The 19443-nt window shown below is 46.4% G+C and overlaps 2 protein-coding genes across 2 annotated transcripts in view; one reads left to right on the top strand and one right to left on the bottom strand.

The window, feature by feature from the left end:
* Positions 1–3918, bottom strand: part of LOC6591012 (protein espinas) — a 30276-nt gene extending 26358 nt beyond the window's left edge. The window contains exon 1 of the mRNA XM_026987041.1: positions 3326–3918. The gene's annotated coding sequence lies outside the window, so the exon portion shown is untranslated. The remainder of the gene's footprint in view (positions 1–3325) is intronic.
* Positions 3919–12908: 8990 nt separating this feature from the next.
* Positions 12909–14526, top strand: LOC6591010. Its single transcript, XM_002015539.2, has 4 exons — positions 12909–12945; positions 13010–13932; positions 13992–14127; positions 14211–14526. The coding sequence occupies exons 1-4, from the start codon at positions 12909–12911 to the stop codon at positions 14366–14368; spliced, it is 1254 nt and encodes a 417-aa protein (XP_002015575.2). The 3' UTR covers positions 14369–14526.
* Positions 14527–19443: the final 4917 nt, after the last annotated feature.

Below are 19443 nucleotides of genomic sequence, written 5' to 3'. Positions count from 1 at the left end.
CACGCTCAGACTGATTTTCTGTCTCTCTCGCACGCACTCTTTGTAGTGTCGTTCAATATTAGAGGCGTCTGCCGGAGGAGAGCCAGACTGACTAAGTATCGGGTATAAACGCAGAGCTGCGCAGCAACTCACAAACGTTCCCCCTCGTTTTATTTAAAACTTCAACAGCTATTCAAACAGTTTAACACTTAAAATATGTACAATTTGTTCAAAAAATACACTATCGAATCTAGTCATTTAATCCCTCAACTATCCCGCGAATCGACTCCTTAAGGTAATGAAATTAAATAAAATGCTGAATAGGTTGTATATTATGCATACACAAAAGATAGAAAGCAACCATTTTCCCAAGTTTTTTAGTAGATTCGATAGAGTTTTATAAGGTCTATGCTTAGTACATGTCTATGTTTTATCAAATTTTTAGATTTCATAATGATTTTTGCCTAACCCAGTAAAATGGAAAAAGCGGCGTAACATCAAAGTATTCTAAAGCAAGTAATTTGCGTATCGAGTATTTAAACAATTAATTATCTCTATTGGTTTTTTTGTTAATTTAATTAAGTACCGAATGGGAACGTACGGATCGCGAAATACGATTTTTCCATGTTTTATTTTACTTTTTCACCTGACATTCTCCCATAAATCACTTCATATTTTCTTGACAAACAACCAAGAAGGTTTATTACAGGACATCAGCGAAAAACTTTTATCATGAATCATCATAACATTAAGGAAGGATTCATAAAGGAAAACATGACTATAAAAATACCAAAAAATACGGAAAACCCAACTTTGGCTCATTTAAATGGGGTTTCAGATTATAGTTATTGAAATTAAATGCCAATTGGTTAAATTAGCTGAGTTTCAATCAGTTTAGAAAATAATACCGGGACAAAACTAAATATATCGAAATGTGATTTTATTTTCCATTAATTTTGTGGTCTCTCTTGACATTTCCACGGAAATGCCCAATTCATGCCAATCAGAAAGCTCCATTAAGAAGTAGAAAGACTTATTTGACTTATTTCCTTAGATCCTGCATGATACAATATTCCATGCTGAGCAGCCAGATTTTTGAGAGATTTGGCTTAGGGATGCTGTTTCATAGGTCAAAACAGCACCAGATGTTCATATAGACAGACGGCTGGGATCAGATTAGGAAAGGTTGCATTTCCTTTAGTAGCTTGAATTCTTCAGATATTTATTTTCTGTTGCCTAGTTTTGGGGTGGAAATTAGTTGGAATTAAGCGAAATGCAATGACAGCTATTAAATCAACATTTCTTGCCATATTGTTTGCCCATTTGTCAAACAACTTGTTGACAGGCCCAGGTAATTAGCCAACATTTTTTTTGTATCTTGTCTATAGACTCGTGTGTTTTTTGTTTGTCAGTAAGCGAAAGTGAAAGGCGTCATTGTCCGTTGTCCGCGGCTGTTGCACATTCGATGATGCCACCAGATGGAAAATTCAGCACAAAAACTGTGATCTCTGGATGTGTGCACAACACTCAAAGGGGACATGGTCTTGGGGGTGTGGGATAAAGTAAATGTGTACGTAATTAAATGGCAATGCGTATAAAGCACACAATGAATGGCACTGGAGAGAGGACTCTGGACTGGGGACTGGGGACTGGTTCGATTCAACACCCTCAATTAGGAGACGTTGACACGGACAAACAGGCAAACAAATAAGCCGTGAGCCCCGGGGCACATTTCGGAACACAATGAAAAGTGCAGTGCAAAGCCATTGAAAACTTCACCCCAAGCCCTATGCAGAACCCCCGGAAGAAGTACAAACACTCCCCCTCACCCTGGGTAGAGCTTTCATGAAGAATTATGAATATTGAATGCCACCCTCCACCCCCACTCACTTCCTGTCTCTGCCATCAAATCAAGCGGAAAGCCTTCAGTTTGCATAAGTATTAATATGTGTCCGTATCTGTGAGTGTGTGTATCTTAGTTAATAAACAGTGCTGTGTGTGTCTGCGAGGGGCGGGGACGTGTAAATAATTAAATTCTTAATTATCTCCTGCCAGCAGCAGCAGAGGAACCTCGTAAAGTCTCATATAATACGAGTGTGTGTGGAGAGGTGAAGGCGTAGCAGCTCGAGGTTTTTCGGATTCATTCCTCTAACCGACAGTGTCACATTCACTTAATTAACTTTAATAATTCATGTGTGTGGCATGCCCAACTTTTGCTTCAAGCAGGTAGCAAGCCCACACCCCTCCTCCAGCTAAGTGGAAATAATGTTTTCCCGACAATGTCATCGCCACCCTAATGAGCGAATTAGTATTCATTATTAGGTGACGCCTCGGGGTGATAAGCTTCAAGAGACCTCTTCTCTTCTCTAATCTATTCTCTTCTATCATTTTTCCACGAGTACACGAGTACGTCTTGCATTTGCATAATTCCAGGGCTTATCGGCCGAGTGTGGGCGTGCCATAGCCCTCCCCTGCCCCGCCATTCGGTTGAAAAGTTGCCAAGCAGAGTGGCCAAATTAAAATAAATTGTAGTTCCAACGGATAGTTGTAGTTGTAGTTTGGTAAGTGGTAACGATAGAAGTGGGAATACCGAGAGCCGCCTGGGGCCATTGTCTGGGGACCGGCTGGGGGCTCGTCCAGATCTAGGAGGAACTCTGGCACAGATAAGCCAGGTGATTATAAATGCTAATAAAGGAGGTAATTACGGGATACTATATTTAATTTGTTTTATGTTTAATTTGTTGTCGTGATGGAATTTCACAGTGTCAAAGAAAGTGAGTTGTAGACAGCTTTTAGAGCTGTATTACTATTTAAACACTACTATTTATCACAGAATTTTAAAGAATGGAAAAGCTGAAAATTTAAAGAAATTTTTATGGACATAGAAAACTTTCCAAAGAATTCTGAAGTCCCCATTCCAGTAGCCCTTACTCAACAAAACGAATTTTCAACCACTCCGTGCTGTTGCCAAAGTCTAACCCTTAGCTAAACTTAATTTCCGACTCCTGCCAGTTTTATTGTTTCCAACATTAATTCCCATTCAACGCCTTTTACGCAAGTCAGAACCCCGTCAATTATCCTATTGTACTCTCAGTATCCTTGGCTGGATTCTGATTTCAAAGCCAAGCAGGAAGCAGGCCAAATTAGGCATTCATATCACATGACACCTTCCTGACTCATTACCATGACCTTCATTGAAGCAGAAGCAGCACCTCCGCCTCCGTCTCCACCCCGTAACAATTAGACGCCCATCGGTCCATTGTTGGACTAACATGGCCACTTGATTGTCAGTTGAGACCCACTTGGACCTGGACTTGGAGCTGAACTTGAAGTTCATTACGCTTACCCGACTCGGCAACGGGAAGCCCTTGTCTTGGGCTTGGTCTTGGTCTTGGTCTTGGCTGCGAGTTTGTTGACTTCTAATCCAATTAGAAAATTTGTTGTGGCACGTACTTTTTGTTGGACTTCTGGATGGACTTTCACTGGCTCGTTAAGCAATTTACGCGCTGAACCGAAACGAACCGAACAGAAATTTAATTCACAGAAAGACTATACGGACAAAGAGTCGAGCAGTGCAAATTCAATTTGTTAACATTTCAATTTTCAATTTTCACCTTCGTTATTCAATTACGCACGGATGCGGGGGTAAGCACACGCGACAGTCTCGCACTGGCACTGGCACTCGCGCTCACACTCCTGGCGGAGGACACGTGAATATTCATTAGGACACCACCGTTCTCAATCCCTTCTCAGGCCCAGAGTTCATGGACTGTCAGTCATCACACAAAGGCGAACTCAAGAATCAATCCAAGCGGAAACGGAAACGGTGCAGACGGTACGCGTAGATCAAACGGAACACGAGGGAAGCGCGTGCCAAAGGATGTCTGGGATAAGGATAGCTATACTCCGCCTGCACGTTGTGTAGTGGCGCGCTTGTAAACCGCAACTGAACTACGGACTCCGTTCGGAGCCCGGCTGTCTGGCAAGGACACGCTGCACGCTGCTTGGTGGTGACGCCAAGTCTGGCGTCAAACAAGTGCCATCTCCACCCGCGACAAGTGGGTGCGTGTGGATGTGGCACATTGTTTTGGTTTGCCCCATAGCCGGCTTCGAACCGTGTTGCATACGCACAGGCGCACTGCGAAAATCGCTCTTCTGCTCTGCAAAAGAGAGCCGCAAGAGATTTCTCCGACGCTTTCTCTTCGCTTTTTATTTTGGTTGCTCGGATTTGTTGTTTTGATTGGTGGCGGGAATTGCCAAACGAATTATTCAGTTCGTTATCGAAAGCAATCAGAGCTGATCCGACCATTGCATTGGGGAGTCCTTGGGGCAAGGGAGCAACAACCCATTAAGTCAATTAAATGTGTATGAATTACTAACAGAAATATTGAATGGCTAAAAATGGGAGAGCTGATACAAATGGTAATCTTGTCGAACTATGCATTAAATCAAATATTTATTTAAAATATTATTTATGCCATTTAAAAATATAATAAAATATCTACATATATTTTAGATTTTTTTTTTAGAATCACTGCCATTTGCACTGTGTTCCCGTGCTTCTTCGAGAGTTACTGCGGAAACGGTTAATTTGCAATAGAAACGAGGGGGAACGTTGTGAGTTGCTGCGGACACCGCAACTCTACAGTTATACCCGATACTAAGTCAGTATGGCTCTCCTCCGGCAGACGCCTCTAATATTAAACGACACGAAATTCTGAGATATACGTTTTATAGTGACATCTTAAAGGAGTGTGTGTACCAAATTTGGTTACTCTAGCCTTAATAGTCTCTGAGATTTGTGGTTGCCTCAGATTTTCGTCCTTTGCGGGGGCGGAAGGGGGTGTGGCGAAATTTTGACACAAAACGGTCAAGGTCCGATATCACAAGAGTGTGGATACCAAATTTGGTTGCTCTAGCTCTTATGGGTTCTGAGATCCTTGAACTCATATTTTGCAATTGGCAAAACCGACTATGAAACCTGTGTGTTAGAGTGAGACAGAGTGAGAAAGAGTGAAATTGTTTTCGTGATTCTGGCTGTAATAATTATACGATCTGGTTCAGATTTTGCACTCTAGAAGATTTAGTCATCTTCTACGATTCTGCGTTTTTAGTTTTCTCGTATCGTCGAAATTGTGGATGCCACAGATTTTCGCCCTTTGTGGGGGCGGAAGTGGGCGGGGCAAAGTTTTGAAATATTTTTGGAGTAGTGACAGATCACAGAAGTCTGGATCCAAAACATCGTTGCTCTAGCTCTTATAGTCTTTGAGCATTAGGCGCTGAAGGGGACGGACAGACGGACGGACGGACAGACGGACAGACGGACAGACGGACGGACAGACAGACAGACATGGCTCAATCGACTCGGCTATTGATGCTGATCAAGAATATATATACTTTATCGGGTCGGAAACGATTCCTTCTGGACGTTACACACATACACTTTTACCACAAATCTAATATACCCCAATACTCATTTTGAGTATCGGGTATAAAAATGCAGAGTGTTCACAGCCTCTGTGAATATGTAAGCACCCTTCCATTAGATATCATGAAACTCAACTTGTTCATTTTTGTTAAAATTTTAACAAAAAAGTACAAGTCTTTAAGTCTTTACCTGTAAACCGTAATCTTGCAGAATAATTACCGCAGAGAAGGCTGCATTACTGTTCTGTGGGATACTGCATCCCAGTGCAAAAAAAAATCCACCCGAACTGACAAGTAATTATCAAGTGGTAAAGATTGTTGCGCTTCCATTGCAGAAGTGGGAGAAATACATTTCGAAGAGACACGACCACGACGCGATGAATCAACTGAGTTAACAAGTAAACGACTTCCCCAATTTATACTTGGATCTGAATTAATAAATAAACACAACATTATAAATATTAATTATTTTCTTTAATTTTAATAAAGAATATGTTTTTATTGATCAAATAATAATTTGCTTAAATTTTACTGTGCACACAAAATTCCGCTTCCCGTATTTCTAACATATACGCGGGAATCTACGTACTTGTACATTCAGACATATATGTATACGATATGATGTGTGAGACTGTTTACCCGGACAAACTCATTGACTGACTAATTGGCAATCAACGCACGGCCCCAGCGGGAGCTTCTAAGAGGCTGCATTTTTCAAGAAACTTTTTGAAATTTCATTCTCCCAGTGCAAGAAAATGCAGAAACATCTTCAAGGTGGGATATACATATAACATCACGATAAAATTAGCCTTGTAAACTAAACTATAAAACAATAAAATAAGTATTTAAATATAAACAGAGTTCCTTACTTCCTTACAGAGGTCCCCAGAGGACTACAACATTTCAGCTTCCTAGCTAGAGGGGTGAAGAAATCCCAGGATATACAAATATTTTATAATTTAAAAGCACCTCCCATAATATCCAACTCAAACCCTAAAAGGGCGATCCATTTCATTTCCTTCGTCAAAATTAGCCTTGGCATCAATTAAAATGGCCATCAATGGGCAATCCATCAATAAAAAGATCGCAATGAATGTAAATGAATGGAAATTAAAATCAATCAGTTTTAGTGTTAGTAAAGAGCCGGCAATACTCGTAATGCAGCCACTTAAGCCCCGATACCGAAACTGAGACCGAGACCAGCCAGGGAAAGTGCCAGTCAGTGGGGGAGAAGCAGAAGCGAGAGTGAAAGAAGGACAGAGCCTGAAGGACGACATTTATGCCACCCCAGAGACTTGGCCATTTACGATGGCTAGTGTCCTCGGCAAGTGTCGTCCTTGCGGCTGCCCCAGCCCCCAGAAAACCGCACACGGCCAACCTGAAGAGCGGAAGGGGCCCGAGACCAGGACCCGGATATCTTGTGGCCAGGGAACAGTTCCGCGGACTGCGGAGCACTGGTGTGAGGGAGACGCTTGACAACTTTGCTTAAAGTTATTTGCAATTCTTATAAATGTGCATGCGTTACGCACCGTTGCCCAATTACGTGTGGATATATCCTTGGAGCAGGGCCCCGGCTATGAATAGAAGACGAACATACTTAGCGGCACAGGCGCTGGCTGATGAAGGTGAAGCCTGCCGGGCGGACTTACCCTCGAGCCGAAGCTAAAGGTGCCCTTACCCCAATGGATTTGAATGATTTTTTCTTTCGTTCTCCTTTGGCTCTCCTCTGGATAGCCCTGTACCTTATTCCTTTATGGGGTGACTAGAGAGGGTGGAATTTGCGACAGTCTGACGAATTTGAAATTGAAATTGCCCCTGCAGATTGGCGACTTTTATTCCGATGGCCGATGGCTTTTATTTCCAGCCCAGCTCCCAGCTCCATTCAGTTCAGTGCCCTCCCCCGCTGGCACAGTAAATTAATGAATGTGTGAAAAACGTTCAGGGCAAATGCTCCCATCCAACCCGTCATAAAAGCCGTCTTCTATTAAACAGTAATAACGATTGCCGGAGTTCGAAGCTAGGATGTACTCTCAGACCTAGCTGTCGACCCTCCTCTCACAGGAGTCAACACTTTGTTCGCATGTGTCAGGCGCAATTTTACGAGCGGAATACTTTTGGCAAAAGTTTTTACGGCAACAAGCGGAAATGGCATTTTTACTGGCCATCTAAACAGTTCCAACCGTCTCCCCAGGCTCCCATCGTAAACCCCACAGAAATGCCGCACAGATTGTGTCCATGCACATGTCCGTGTCCTCGTCCTCGACCTCGTCTATGTCCAGCTGTTCGGGTTGGGATGCCAAATCGAGCTCGCCTTTTGCCTGTTCGTCAATGATGGGAAAATTGAAAACTATGAAGGAGTCCCCGTTCGCCCAAAACATGTGAGGGGTGGCATTTTCTGCTGCAATGGCACAAAAATTGATTTGTTGTCGGTTTCGATAGAGGTCCAGAGCCAGAGCCAGGGCCAGGACAGGGCCAGGAACAGGGACCGCACTCGGTTCTGATTCCGTTTTCAATCTAATTTATGGCCACTGCAAGTGCAAGTAAACATGTGCGACAAACGACCTTATGAAGCCAGAAACTTTTCCCCCCATAAGCTGTTAAATAAAAATACTTTTCTCTTTGCACAATTTTTGGTTTATTGGAATTTGAGTGGAGAGTAGAGAGTGGAGAGAGGCGAGAGGCGAGAGGATTGAACTGAGAACTGAGAGCTAAGAACTGGCTGCGAACTGGCCCAAGCGGGGCCTGGGACAGGATGTGCCGAGCTGCCTCAAAGATTCTTGTCAGCCACAGAAGCTTCTGCCATTTGTCTTCTTCGAGTCCGAGTCCGCTGTGAACCGCAGAACGTGTTGAGTGTTCGGCGGGGGAGAGGCGTCAGGGGCCAGCCAGATGGAACAGATACAGATCGTCAGTCAGTGATCGATTGAGCCGCATGTGTTATGCTAAATGTGTGGGAAGTTCACGTCGAATTCCCGATGCGCTTCTCAGAGAAGAACAATGGGAGAGAATGGGACTGAGAAGAAAACTCAAGCAGAAACAGGAAGGCGAATACAAGTATATTTGATCTAAATATCGGTGGTGCTTACTTTATAGATAGGAGACCAAGGCTAGTTCCTTAAGACTATCTACTCATTTGGAATTCCCTCAAAACAATCTACTTCTTCTCCTATACATTCTAGTCCAAATTGTTGGGCTTCCTGGCCATTTCAAGCTACTCGCTTCTCATTAACATTACTTACATATGCAAGATTCTCTCTGCGAGTGAACTTCTTTCGTGGACTTCTCATTAGCAGGAATTACGTATCGTATGCCTAACCCCCAGAGCTATGTCAAAGCTTAGCCCATGACATTGTCTGTACTTTCCACGAGTGCCTCTGTTTCGTTTTGTCTCCGTCTCTTTCTCGGTCTCTGTCTGTCCACCTACTTAATTATTTAAAGCATTCGCACAATTTTTCTCAAACATGTTTTTCTTATTCACTTAATTCACTTTTTTTCCTTAGCCGCACTGACAGACGAAGTATCTGAAGTTCAGGAACAGGTTGCCAAGATACTTAGTACACCCAATGCACACACACACAAAGCCAGAGACGCATTCAGATACTCACTGGCGATACTGGCAGAGGGGCAGATACATGGACGCAGAGATAGATAGCTGGGTTCGGCTGGAGCATTCCTTAGCTGGAAGCCTCACATTTATGCCAAAGCTAAGTGAACTTGAAGCCTTTTGCCGTACCTTTATCTGCAACCCGCGTATAAGTTGTGAGTTTTTTAATTGCAGTCTAAATGGACTTCAATGAATGCAACAGCAGGAGGAACGGAACAGGACGGAGCAGTGGCGACTCCATAGCTGGCCTCAGAGCTCAGTGCTCGGTGCTCGTTGCACGTTGCTTGGTGCTTGGAGTCCCTGCCCCCACCACCGTCACTACCTCTGCCACTGCGACTCCACTGGCGGCGGCAGTTTATCTTTTGATTGTTGCAGCTCCTCTCTTACAGCTTCAGCATTGGAAGCACTCGAAGGACTCTTAAAAGCGAAACGACGTCGCCTTTTTTAGTGAACTCAAGATTTTAATTACAGCAGAATGCTGCTCCTCCGCCGCCCCCTTTCTTTCTGTCACTTGAGTGGGCTGAGTATGTCTCTATTTAAGAGAAATTAAAAGTTCTAACCGGACGGCAGGATTTGGATTTCGCTGTTGCTCTTAATGCCGGGATTGATGTGCCACATTAAAAACGCCAGCAACTGGATGCCCGGCAAGCACTGGTGCTGGGTCTCTGGCCAAGATTGATGAAGCCACTGTAAGCCACAAGAGCTGCCGGGGAGCTGCGGCTGGTACTGGGGCTGCTGTCTCAGTGGCTGTTGCAGTTGCAAGGAGCACGTACTTTGTCTAACTGCCAATGCGGCATTCCCATCCTCCCATCGTCCAATCCCAATCCCAATGCCAATCGCCATCCCATGGCCAATGCCAATGTCTTGGCCACATGCCGCGCACGGCCACAATTCGTAAATTTATTAAACGTCAACACGGCACTGAGCCAAATAAACTTGTCTCACGACAACAGTCGGTTCTCGGTACGGTACCCCTGGCAACGAAGTCCTCCTTCCCCATCGATGGGTAGTGATGGGATGGGATGGGTTTGGATGGGATGGGAGAAGCGGAGAAGGCTGCCTGGCACGCAGCAAACGGTTAAAATTAATAAAGCATCTTTGCCTTGGCTGCTTCCTCCACTGCTCTGGCTTTCGCCAACCCAGCTAGGCAGAGGAAAGGAAGTGCAGATATATAGATAGAGTGAGAGTGAGAGAGACAGAGACAGAGAGAGAGAGACTTGGCGACCAGTCTATCTGGGACTCGTCTTACCATTTCCATTCGGCCACTGACCACTTTTTTGTATGTGTGTTCTCCTCTTGCAACTAAGCAAACAACTTCAATGTTGCCACAGACTCCGAGACCGAGTCCGAGGCCGATTCCGAGTCCAGAGACAGCCATAGAGTCCGTCGTCGTGTGGGCTTCTAACAGTGATATTTATCTGCGAGTGCAATTACCGTTGTATGGGCTCGATTAGGGTTCGGTTCGGTGGCAGAGACTCATAACTTGAATGTGAAAAGTGCAGAAAGCCCCGTTTGACATTTGAGAAATGTGGCGGCACACAATTCAGAGATTTACATGCAAATGCCGTAGCCCCCGAGTGAGAGAGGGCAGAAGGCTTCTCTGAATCGCTTGACAAAATGTTCCCATATCTCTGGATATTTCCTTTATTCCTGGATTACCTTAGCGACTCTCCCGCCTTTCACTTTGCTCGACCGATGCCATGCTGAGGCTCCCTTCATGATACGCCGCCATTTCCCATCCCTATATGAGCAGGGCATTCCAACAATCGAAATTCCTTATCTCCATGTAAATCTGCAGAAATGATTAGAATTTTTTAATAAAGCAAACTGCCACAGATGTGAGCTTCTTGCACCGCGACTTGTCGGCGGGGGTAATTGCCTCCACGGAGTCTTGTACTCCGTTTAGTTCTTTGTAATTAAAGTACGAAAATGAACGGGTAACAACAGCAGCCCCAACCAACGACCAACAGCTAGCGGCCAGAGCAGCCAGAGCAGCCAGAAGAAGATGGTCGATTAGGTCCCGGCCCCCCAGAGGAGGGTGAAGAATGGAGCTCTCGATCTCCCGCTCCATGCGTCCGTGGCTGCTTCTTGATGATCACGGTGATCAGCAACAGTAACAACATATCGTAATTAGACTAAGAAGCAATTTACAATTTCAACTTTAATCTTGTTAGTCGAATGCGACGACTAGCAGCTGAAAGTGAAGTGGAGAGTAGATCGGAGTGCCTTGCGTGTTCTGGGTCTTCCACTGGGGTGTGGCACATGCAGCAGCCACGCCTCTATCCCCCTTCATGCGGTACGAATGCTACGAGGGAGGGGGCAGAGAGCAAAGAGGTCAGTGTCAGTGTCTGATGTGGTCTTGGCTGGCGAAAAGAGGAAGGATTGAGTTGTTGGTTTTGGCCGTCTGGACTTGGACTTGGAATTCGAGTTTGGCTTGTACCCGGTCGTCTTCTGCCTCCTCCTTCTCCGTTCCAGCGACTTTTGTTGACTCTGTGACTTATGTGGCAAATTACAGCGCCTTTGGCTTCCAAGAAAGAATTGAAAAAGCGCCAAATTATCTGCATTGTGTTTTATTGCCACAGCAAGCTTCCTCGCTCCACCATCCTGCCCCTTCAAATGTGGCGCGTCATGGCGCCTAATTGAATTTCGGCTGGCTCGTCCTCGTCTCCATGGATCCTTGGACTAATCCCTGCCCGGCGTGTAAGTGATAGCTTTGTTTTGGCTTAAAAATGGCTGCAGAGAATAGATTCGAGTCGAGTCGAGCCGAGTCGAGTCGAGTCGGAGGCAGCCAACAATTAATTTCACACACAGACAGTGAAACTTTTTGGCTGCAACAAATCCCCGGCACTTTCCAACTTTCCCCCCAAGGCTCCACTCGAATCGAGTTGAGTTGGAGTCGAGTGGAGTGGAGTGGAATGGAGTCGAGTGTGTGCGGCATAGTTTTGTGTGCAGCTTTGCGGCTTGCGGAGGCAGCAGAGGGACTGGTGCCACCGATTTGGCTGCCCCTGTTTGGCAAAAACAATTTTCCGGCTTCCCCCGAAACTTGGCTGTTTATTGCTTATGGCATCATTGTGGCCCATTGTTGCTTGCCAAACTTAAATCCTTTTTAGTGCTTTGTTTATGAACTTGCATATAAATTCGGAAATTTTCCACAAAAGCCAAAAAGTTTTCCCTGCCCGGCTTTCCAACTCTCCTCCGCACTTTTTTGCGTATCGCATGTGGGATAGATAATCCTCTTTGGTGGCATGTGTTGTTGCATAAGCATTGGAAGCGTTGCTCGGAGGCATTAACATGCATCAAAAATTTCACAGATTTCGTTGTTCGGGTATTAAAATAAGCAAAGTTATTAGTGAAATTTCAAAAATTGTTGAGCTGTTCCGGCAGATAAATTTTAGTATTTATGAATTGGTATCTTTTGTGTAAATGTACCTAAATGTATAAAATAATCCGAATTTAGAAAGTGTTGGAAGGTTTGTTTTTTTTTATTTTGTAGATTGTAGATTTTTGGATACATTTCTAAGCTTTAATTTAGGCTTTGTTTTCTCAACAGCTTTGTAATCGTTTTATGGTAATAGCCATGAGAGGCAGCAAGGAAAGAGTGTGTTTGCAGACGTCTACCGGCTGTCAGTCGAAGAACCGAGGCACTGTTTATGACATTACGTTTTCCAACACTCACACCCAGCTCAACTGGAAGGACAAAATGACACATGTATTTTTCTCGCCAAACCTGCATTCTTTTTCCATAGGGCCGTCTCTGTTTTTGCTGTTAGTCAGTTAGCATATGGCCACAACCAACTTGATTTAAATTGTTTGTTGTTGTCTTGGCACACATTATAGCACTCATTCTGACGTATGTACATATGTATGTTTCATTCAAGTAATTTCACATCAATTTTCCAAGATGAAAGGGTGCCAAAATAGTTTCAACATGAAGTTGGGTGAGCTTTCACAAATTGATTACCTTTGCCTCTGCCTTGATTCCTCCGATCACCTCCTATTCAGACATAACCATTGTCCTGCTCTTGAGTGCCTTCTACGGTGGAGCCGAGGCGGTCATCGTCATCAAGCCCAGTCCGCAAGCCCGGGACGTCTTTGCGAATAATTTGTTTCTTACTCTGCTTCGACCGGTGCCACCGGAATCACCGGCGCAGCCTGTGGTTCTCTTCTCGCCGGCTTCGCTGCAAAAGTTCCTGGTCGCGTTCTACAACTTCACCTGCCAGGACCACCTGCGTATGCTGGCCGAGGACCTGTGTCTGATCGACGGCAACTTTTTTATGCAAAGTTCAGTTGCGGAGCTCATAGCGGGCCCTTTGCCGGTCCGCTTTCGCCAAGTGACTGTCGAACTGATAACCGGCTACATTGCACCCAGCAACGTACTGAGCTTCTTTGCGAAGGACTTCGCCGAGCTAGGCGCAGACATATTGGTCCGCAACTTCTTCATCTACGACGGCGACGAGATTGCCAGCAGCTTCCACAAGAGTGTGTGGGAGTATTTCAACATTGAGGTCCTGTCCAGGCACAATGCTGTGCTGCGAAAGATGGGGATCGCAGCGTCCGACCTGCAGCTCTACAACGGTATCAAGTTCCATGCCCATCTGGACGAGCAGTTCCGTTCCGTGGGGAAGTTCAGCTATGGCCAGGGCCGATTCCGCTTCGCGGAAAGATTGCTGGTGGGTCGGAAGCGTTTTCCGTGCATGGGGCTGGAGCTGCCGCTCGAAACTGAGAGCAGCCGTGGTCTCCTCACGCTGCTGCTGCTGATGCCTGGACCCAGAATGTCGCTGAAAAATCTGGAGGCGCTGATGCTGGGTCCGGATCAGCGCAACTATCGGGATCTGTCCAAGCAGTTGAGCATCACATTTGTTTCTGTGCGCCTGCCCAACCTGCAGTTTTCCGGCAAGGTTACCATGGAACGCTTAATGAAGGAGGTAAGTGGCTGTAGCTCCTGTAGCTGGAATAAGCTTGAAACCTGGGTCCCGTCCCTTAGATGAGCTGGCTGTTCGACGCGAAGCTGCCGTACCACGGCGTGCTCAATAACCAAACCACTCGCATCAAACGGTTCGTGCAGCGGATCAGCATGCGTATCCACGCTCAAGGTGGCTATTCCCAGTCCCCATTCGCAGGTTCGTGCCACGATCGCCTGCCCTTTGCTCCAGCGATTACCATAATGATGTTAGCTCAACCCGTCCTGCCTTCCCGCCAACAGGGCCCGTCAATCCATTGCACTTCTTCAACACAAGCCACACATTCGATTGCGCCACGAGCCCGTTCCTGTTCCTAGTTAGATCTGAGGATGTCATCTACTTCATGGGCCGCCATGACCGCGTCTCCGCCAGGTCCGGCGCATACCATGGAGGGATCTAAGAACCCAAGACTGCACCCAGCCGCTGTCGCTGCCGCTGCTGTTGCCTTTGCCAGTCGTTACTTTCATTAGGCCCGCCGCTTGCGCACTTGACAATGACGTATCTGACGAGGCATGTGAAAAATTGCAGATGAACAAAAACCAGAACCGACAGCCTCGGCTCCAGAACAACATCTTAAATTGGGTTCTCTACGGCTAACGCTGCAGTTGGTTGGGTCTCTGGGTTTTTTTCTTTCCTTTTCTTTTCTGCTGCTGGTGGATCCCTCTGTTTGTTTAAATGTTGCATTGTGCGCGAGAGTGGGGACTTGGACGGGGCCGGACCGCTTAAGCGTTCATTTGATGAACATTTTACAGGGTCCCCAACACAGATGGGTCCACTTGTTCGTCTCGCAACTGAGAGCCAGAGAGCTCAGAGCCAGACCCGAAATGACTGTGACATTCCACCGGGCAGGCTGGGAGCTGCGAAGCATTCCTTTGTCTTGGCCAATTGCGATTTGAATTCAATCAAAATGAGCCAGAGATGTGGAAACAATGCCGATAAATTGGCCCCTGGCCTGTGGCTTCTCTGCTTTATGTTTCCTGTTGCCAATTTCCACTTTAATTTCACAATTTGAATGCACGCATACACGTTCACATACACGTACTTCTCCACTCGAATGTAGGCTTGTCAGAAATGAATACATGAACTCTGCTGACCGCCGCCGCCGTTCCATAGCCAAAAAAAAGAGATTTATGGGCGCATGCGCCGCCGCTTACTGGCGGCCCTGCCTGCCTGCCCGGCCTGGCTTGGCTGCACTTTTCCTCTACTGCAACTGCGTCCGCATCTGCGTCTGTGTCTGTATCTGTGTCTGCTCCCGAGCCTCTATCTGTATCTGTATATGCCCTGCCACCAATTGACGTTAATTTATGGCACATGCACACTCGACTCGACTCAACTCAACTCAAAAAAACTCGGGGCCTAACATGGGCCGCAACCGAAAGCCAGCTAGAAGCAGAAACAAAAGGCCCCAGCGACTTATGAACTGCTTATGAGTATTTATTTTTATAGAAATAATCAAAAAGGCAGTCAAATTTATGGACCACATCAATGGACATGCCATATAAGGCGCGGCGAGGCTCCGATTGCGTAATCCCTGATCCCCTGAGTCGAGACAGGGCCAGGAGACCTCGAGACGCAACAGGACTGTCCTCAATCGGGAGTGGATGCGAGGCTTATCAGGCCTCTCTTAAAGCGCTGACATGTTTAATTTTCGAGCACCGACGATAAGAAGTTTGGTCACTGTCAAAGCAAAAGGCTTTAAAGGAGAGAGAGAGTTGATTTGAGAGTTTGAGAAAGATCACAGGTATTTTTGGGACCGTCTGGACAAGGGCAGAGAGAATCTACACCTACCAATTTCTAGAGGTTTCCCCCTCAATACGCTTAAGGTGTAAGGTAAACTTTGAGAACAGCCCTCGCGAAGTTTTTACCTGCTAAGCCACACGGTAAGCGACAGTCGAAAATCGCCCGAAAAATCCACTTTAAGTCGCATTTACAGCGACAAATGGTGGCAGCTTCTGCAGCACAAAATTGGATGGCCTGTCAGCGGCCCAGAAATGGGAATTATCAGGGAACCCAAGACGCGAAAATAACACTTATCGGTTGCTTAAATATTTGGCCAGGAATATGTTAAGCGAAGCGTTAATTGAAATCGAAGGAGCTTTGAGTGCCGCTTGACGTGTGGTCGTGGATACGAGCCGGCGTTGGGTATGACCAGGCTGTTGTTCAAGCCAGACTACAGTGGACATTGGCTTTAGTGTCACTTCTGGTCAAAAACTGTCCATTTGGCTAAGCGCCAAAGACATAATTTACGCCAAATGGCATTACTCGGTAGCACAGTGGACACCAAAGGTGACAAACCGGCAAGACTGGATTTCCACTTGGTGGAAAAGCCTGTTAACTGCCGCCCACCGGCTACCCCCACTCCCCCCACTTGATTGGTCTACAACTAACTTAAGCAAACTGTATGGAAAGCTGCTTAATTTGTCAATGAATAAAAGAAAAAAGGCTTATCCAAATTGGCTGCGTTTTGCAAGCGTTTCGCCAGCGTTTTGAGTGCGTTTTGTGTGCGACTTTTTTCGCCCCTGCCTGGCATCCTTTGGGCCCTCGTTTGCGCTTATCTCCGATGCTGGCCGGCAAACAAACTGCCAACAACTGTCGATTTTTTCAATCTGGACAGTAAAATTACATGCAAATCCAATTAAGTTGTTAACTCTTCGCTGTTTCAGCCCCCCCTTGCCCCCTGCACCCTGCACCCTACACACTCCACACGGACTCTCCCATTGTTTCAACCTCGATTTCGTTTGTTTTTGCAATTTATTTTAATTCTTTTGATACCTTTTCAGAGGGTATTATGACTTTTAGCAGAGTCTTGCCCTGTCAGAAGCGGAAGCAGGGATATAAATTCTTGATCTGCGGGGATGGATAACAATACGTAAGATACATATTCACATTATAGAGGTTGGAGCTGCGAGGATCGGATTACTATATATACCCCCAGTACAGCTGTTACTTAGCGATTTCCTTCATAGTCCAATACAATCATATAATTTTATCGACCATATCTTCCACGGGAAAGATGGATCTGAAAGGGTATCAAAAGCTTCGGCCCGCCGGCAATCCCCTCTCACTTGTTTCTGTACTGTTTTGGTCCTGGTTCGGCCGTAAAAAGAGACGGAGAGAGAGGCAGAGAGAATAAGTTAAGCTCTTTGAGGTCAGTGTGGCGCGCTTTTAATGAGCAAGTGCAAGGGAGAACGGAGCGGAACGGAACGGATCGGTGTTGTATGGGATGGGGATGGGGATGGGGATGGGGCTGGGATAGTCTGGAGGCTGGGGACTGAGGATTGGGGATTGGGGCATTGCCAAAGTGTTGGCATTTTTGGTCTCCGTCTCAGACGGGCTGCGATTAAATCACAGTTGTCCGTAGTCTGTAGTCTGTTGTCCGCCAATTACCCGTTTATTTACAATACGAAAAGGCACAAAAGGAAAAATGCTGCGCACAGGAAAACGCTCGCCAAATTGTTGGCTTAGTTCAATTTCGTTTTGGCTCTCGGCTCGGATCGGCTTTTATCGTATATCTAGTGACTAAATATAATTGGCAATTTAAGGCGAATCGCCGCGGCTTAAATTAAAATCAATTGACAGTCGCTGAGGCAATTGCCGGCCACGCCCCCAAGCCATTAACATGGGCTTCGTCCCCGGCCCCAGTCCTCCCCCCCAGGCACTTACCTACTCCGCTCTCAGCAGTCGGCGTAATCCCAGTTGGTTTGCGTCGCGCGTCTAGTCTATAATTGAAAATGCATTACAAATGTTGCAAGCACGCACACAGATACACTCGCACTCTCGCACTCTGGCACAGGCACAGTGACAAAACAAAGTTGCACCCTCGGATCCTTGGAATGTTGCGTTTAGAGCACGAATTTATGAGAATTTAAAGAGTGATTTTCACGCTTTAATTACCGCAGGTGAGCAAAACTAATAATAGTCCTAGGCCTCGGCCTCGGCGTCGGCATCGGCATTGGCATCGGTCGCGGCGCGTTTCCCATTCTCCCAACACGCAGTCGCCGTCGCACTGGCACTGGCACTGGCACTGGCTGTGGCAATGGCAGTGGCAGCCAACGACCCAAGGAAACCGAAGCTAGAAGAAGGAAGACCGGCCAGAAGAGTGCTTAGAAGACTGGTCTTCCTGGCCGCCGGTGCTGTTGCTGTTGCAGCTACCTCGGTTACCTTTCGAAAACTGCAACCGTGTAAACTGCAAGCTGCGAAATTTCTTCGTTTTCCCTGTGTTTGTTGGGGTTTTGGCTTTTTATGCGACCCGCGGCGGTTTTTTGGCTTAATTTATTGCCGTTTTGTCAGCTTGGCAAGCGATTTTAATGCCTTCTTTACGCCACACCGAAACGTATCTCTTACACATCGCGAAAGCTGAGATTTCAACCGCACTCGATCCCATTCGCATTCGCAGTCCCAAGTCTGGCTGGCTGGCTGGCTGGCTGGCTGGCTGGCTGGCTCCCTCGCTCTGCGATCCGTGATCGGGCTGGAGTTCTGCTCGCGTTGAGCTTGCTTTTTGCACTGGCCGGGCAACCGATTCGCCGAGATGGAATGGAATGGGCTGGGATGGGCTGCTGGCCCGGTCGAGGGGAGTCGGGAGTCGACCAGGTTGGCCAACGAGTTTTTTATTTCATTTTTCCCCTTGCTTTGTTGCGTGCATCTTCTGCCAGTTCTTCTACTGGAAGTGCAAGTTTTTTTTTCGCTTTTGCGTTGGTTAGAATGTAATATCTGCTCTTGGGCATGAGGCTTAATGAGAGCAGAGGAAGAGGCAGCAGGTTGCAGCGTTGCCAGATGCGTGGAGAAAAATTGCAATCAATATCCTTATCTAGAGCCCCACATCCTTGGCCAGCTTAGGCCGCCACAAAGCTATGGATCCCTACGCCAAGCCCATTTACCAATATCAAGTTCGGTTCTGCTGTCAGCTTAAGTCGTCAGGGGAGAAGAGTCTCTTTCTGTTGATATATAATACAAACTCGGATACACTCGTATATGCCCTTGCTACATGGCCAGATCCGCTTGGGTTTATCTGATGAACGTTTGGGCCTCATATTTCAATGGAGAATTTCCCTGAGGCCTCCTCTTTGATACGATTTGCCGTCTCAAGCTCTTCCTGTCCTCGAATTTAATTGATTCCCAAACACCTCTTATGCCATTAGGCCGATGACGGTGTAAATCGTTGTTCCAGCCACAAAAACAGCGAAAACCAGCAACAAGCTTGCTTAATGGTGATGCAATGCGATTAAGCCATAATAATAAAGAGCCGTTGCTTTCTAATTTAAATTAACATTGAACATGCCAAGGTAGCAGCAGGAGCAGCGGAAAGCGGAGGAGGAGGAGTCGCACCACCACACAAACTGGATCAACTGCCACTAACGGTTCTGCCCCGTGAAGTGAAGCATCGGATAGAACTGTCCTCCATGTCCACGTACACACCGATCTTGGCGACAAGCCGACAGGGGCGACAGGTCTGTGTTTCGTCTGTCTGGCTCTGGA

The sequence above is a fragment of the Drosophila persimilis genome, unplaced genomic scaffold (genome assembly GCF_003286085.1).
Source record: "Drosophila persimilis strain 14011-0111.01,24,50 unplaced genomic scaffold, DperRS2 tig00000002-arrow-pilon, whole genome shotgun sequence".
In the NCBI taxonomy this organism is placed as follows: Eukaryota; Metazoa; Arthropoda; class Insecta; order Diptera; family Drosophilidae; genus Drosophila; species Drosophila persimilis.
Note: the sequence above shows the minus strand (reverse complement) of the source record. Positions and strands in the feature narration are given on the sequence as shown.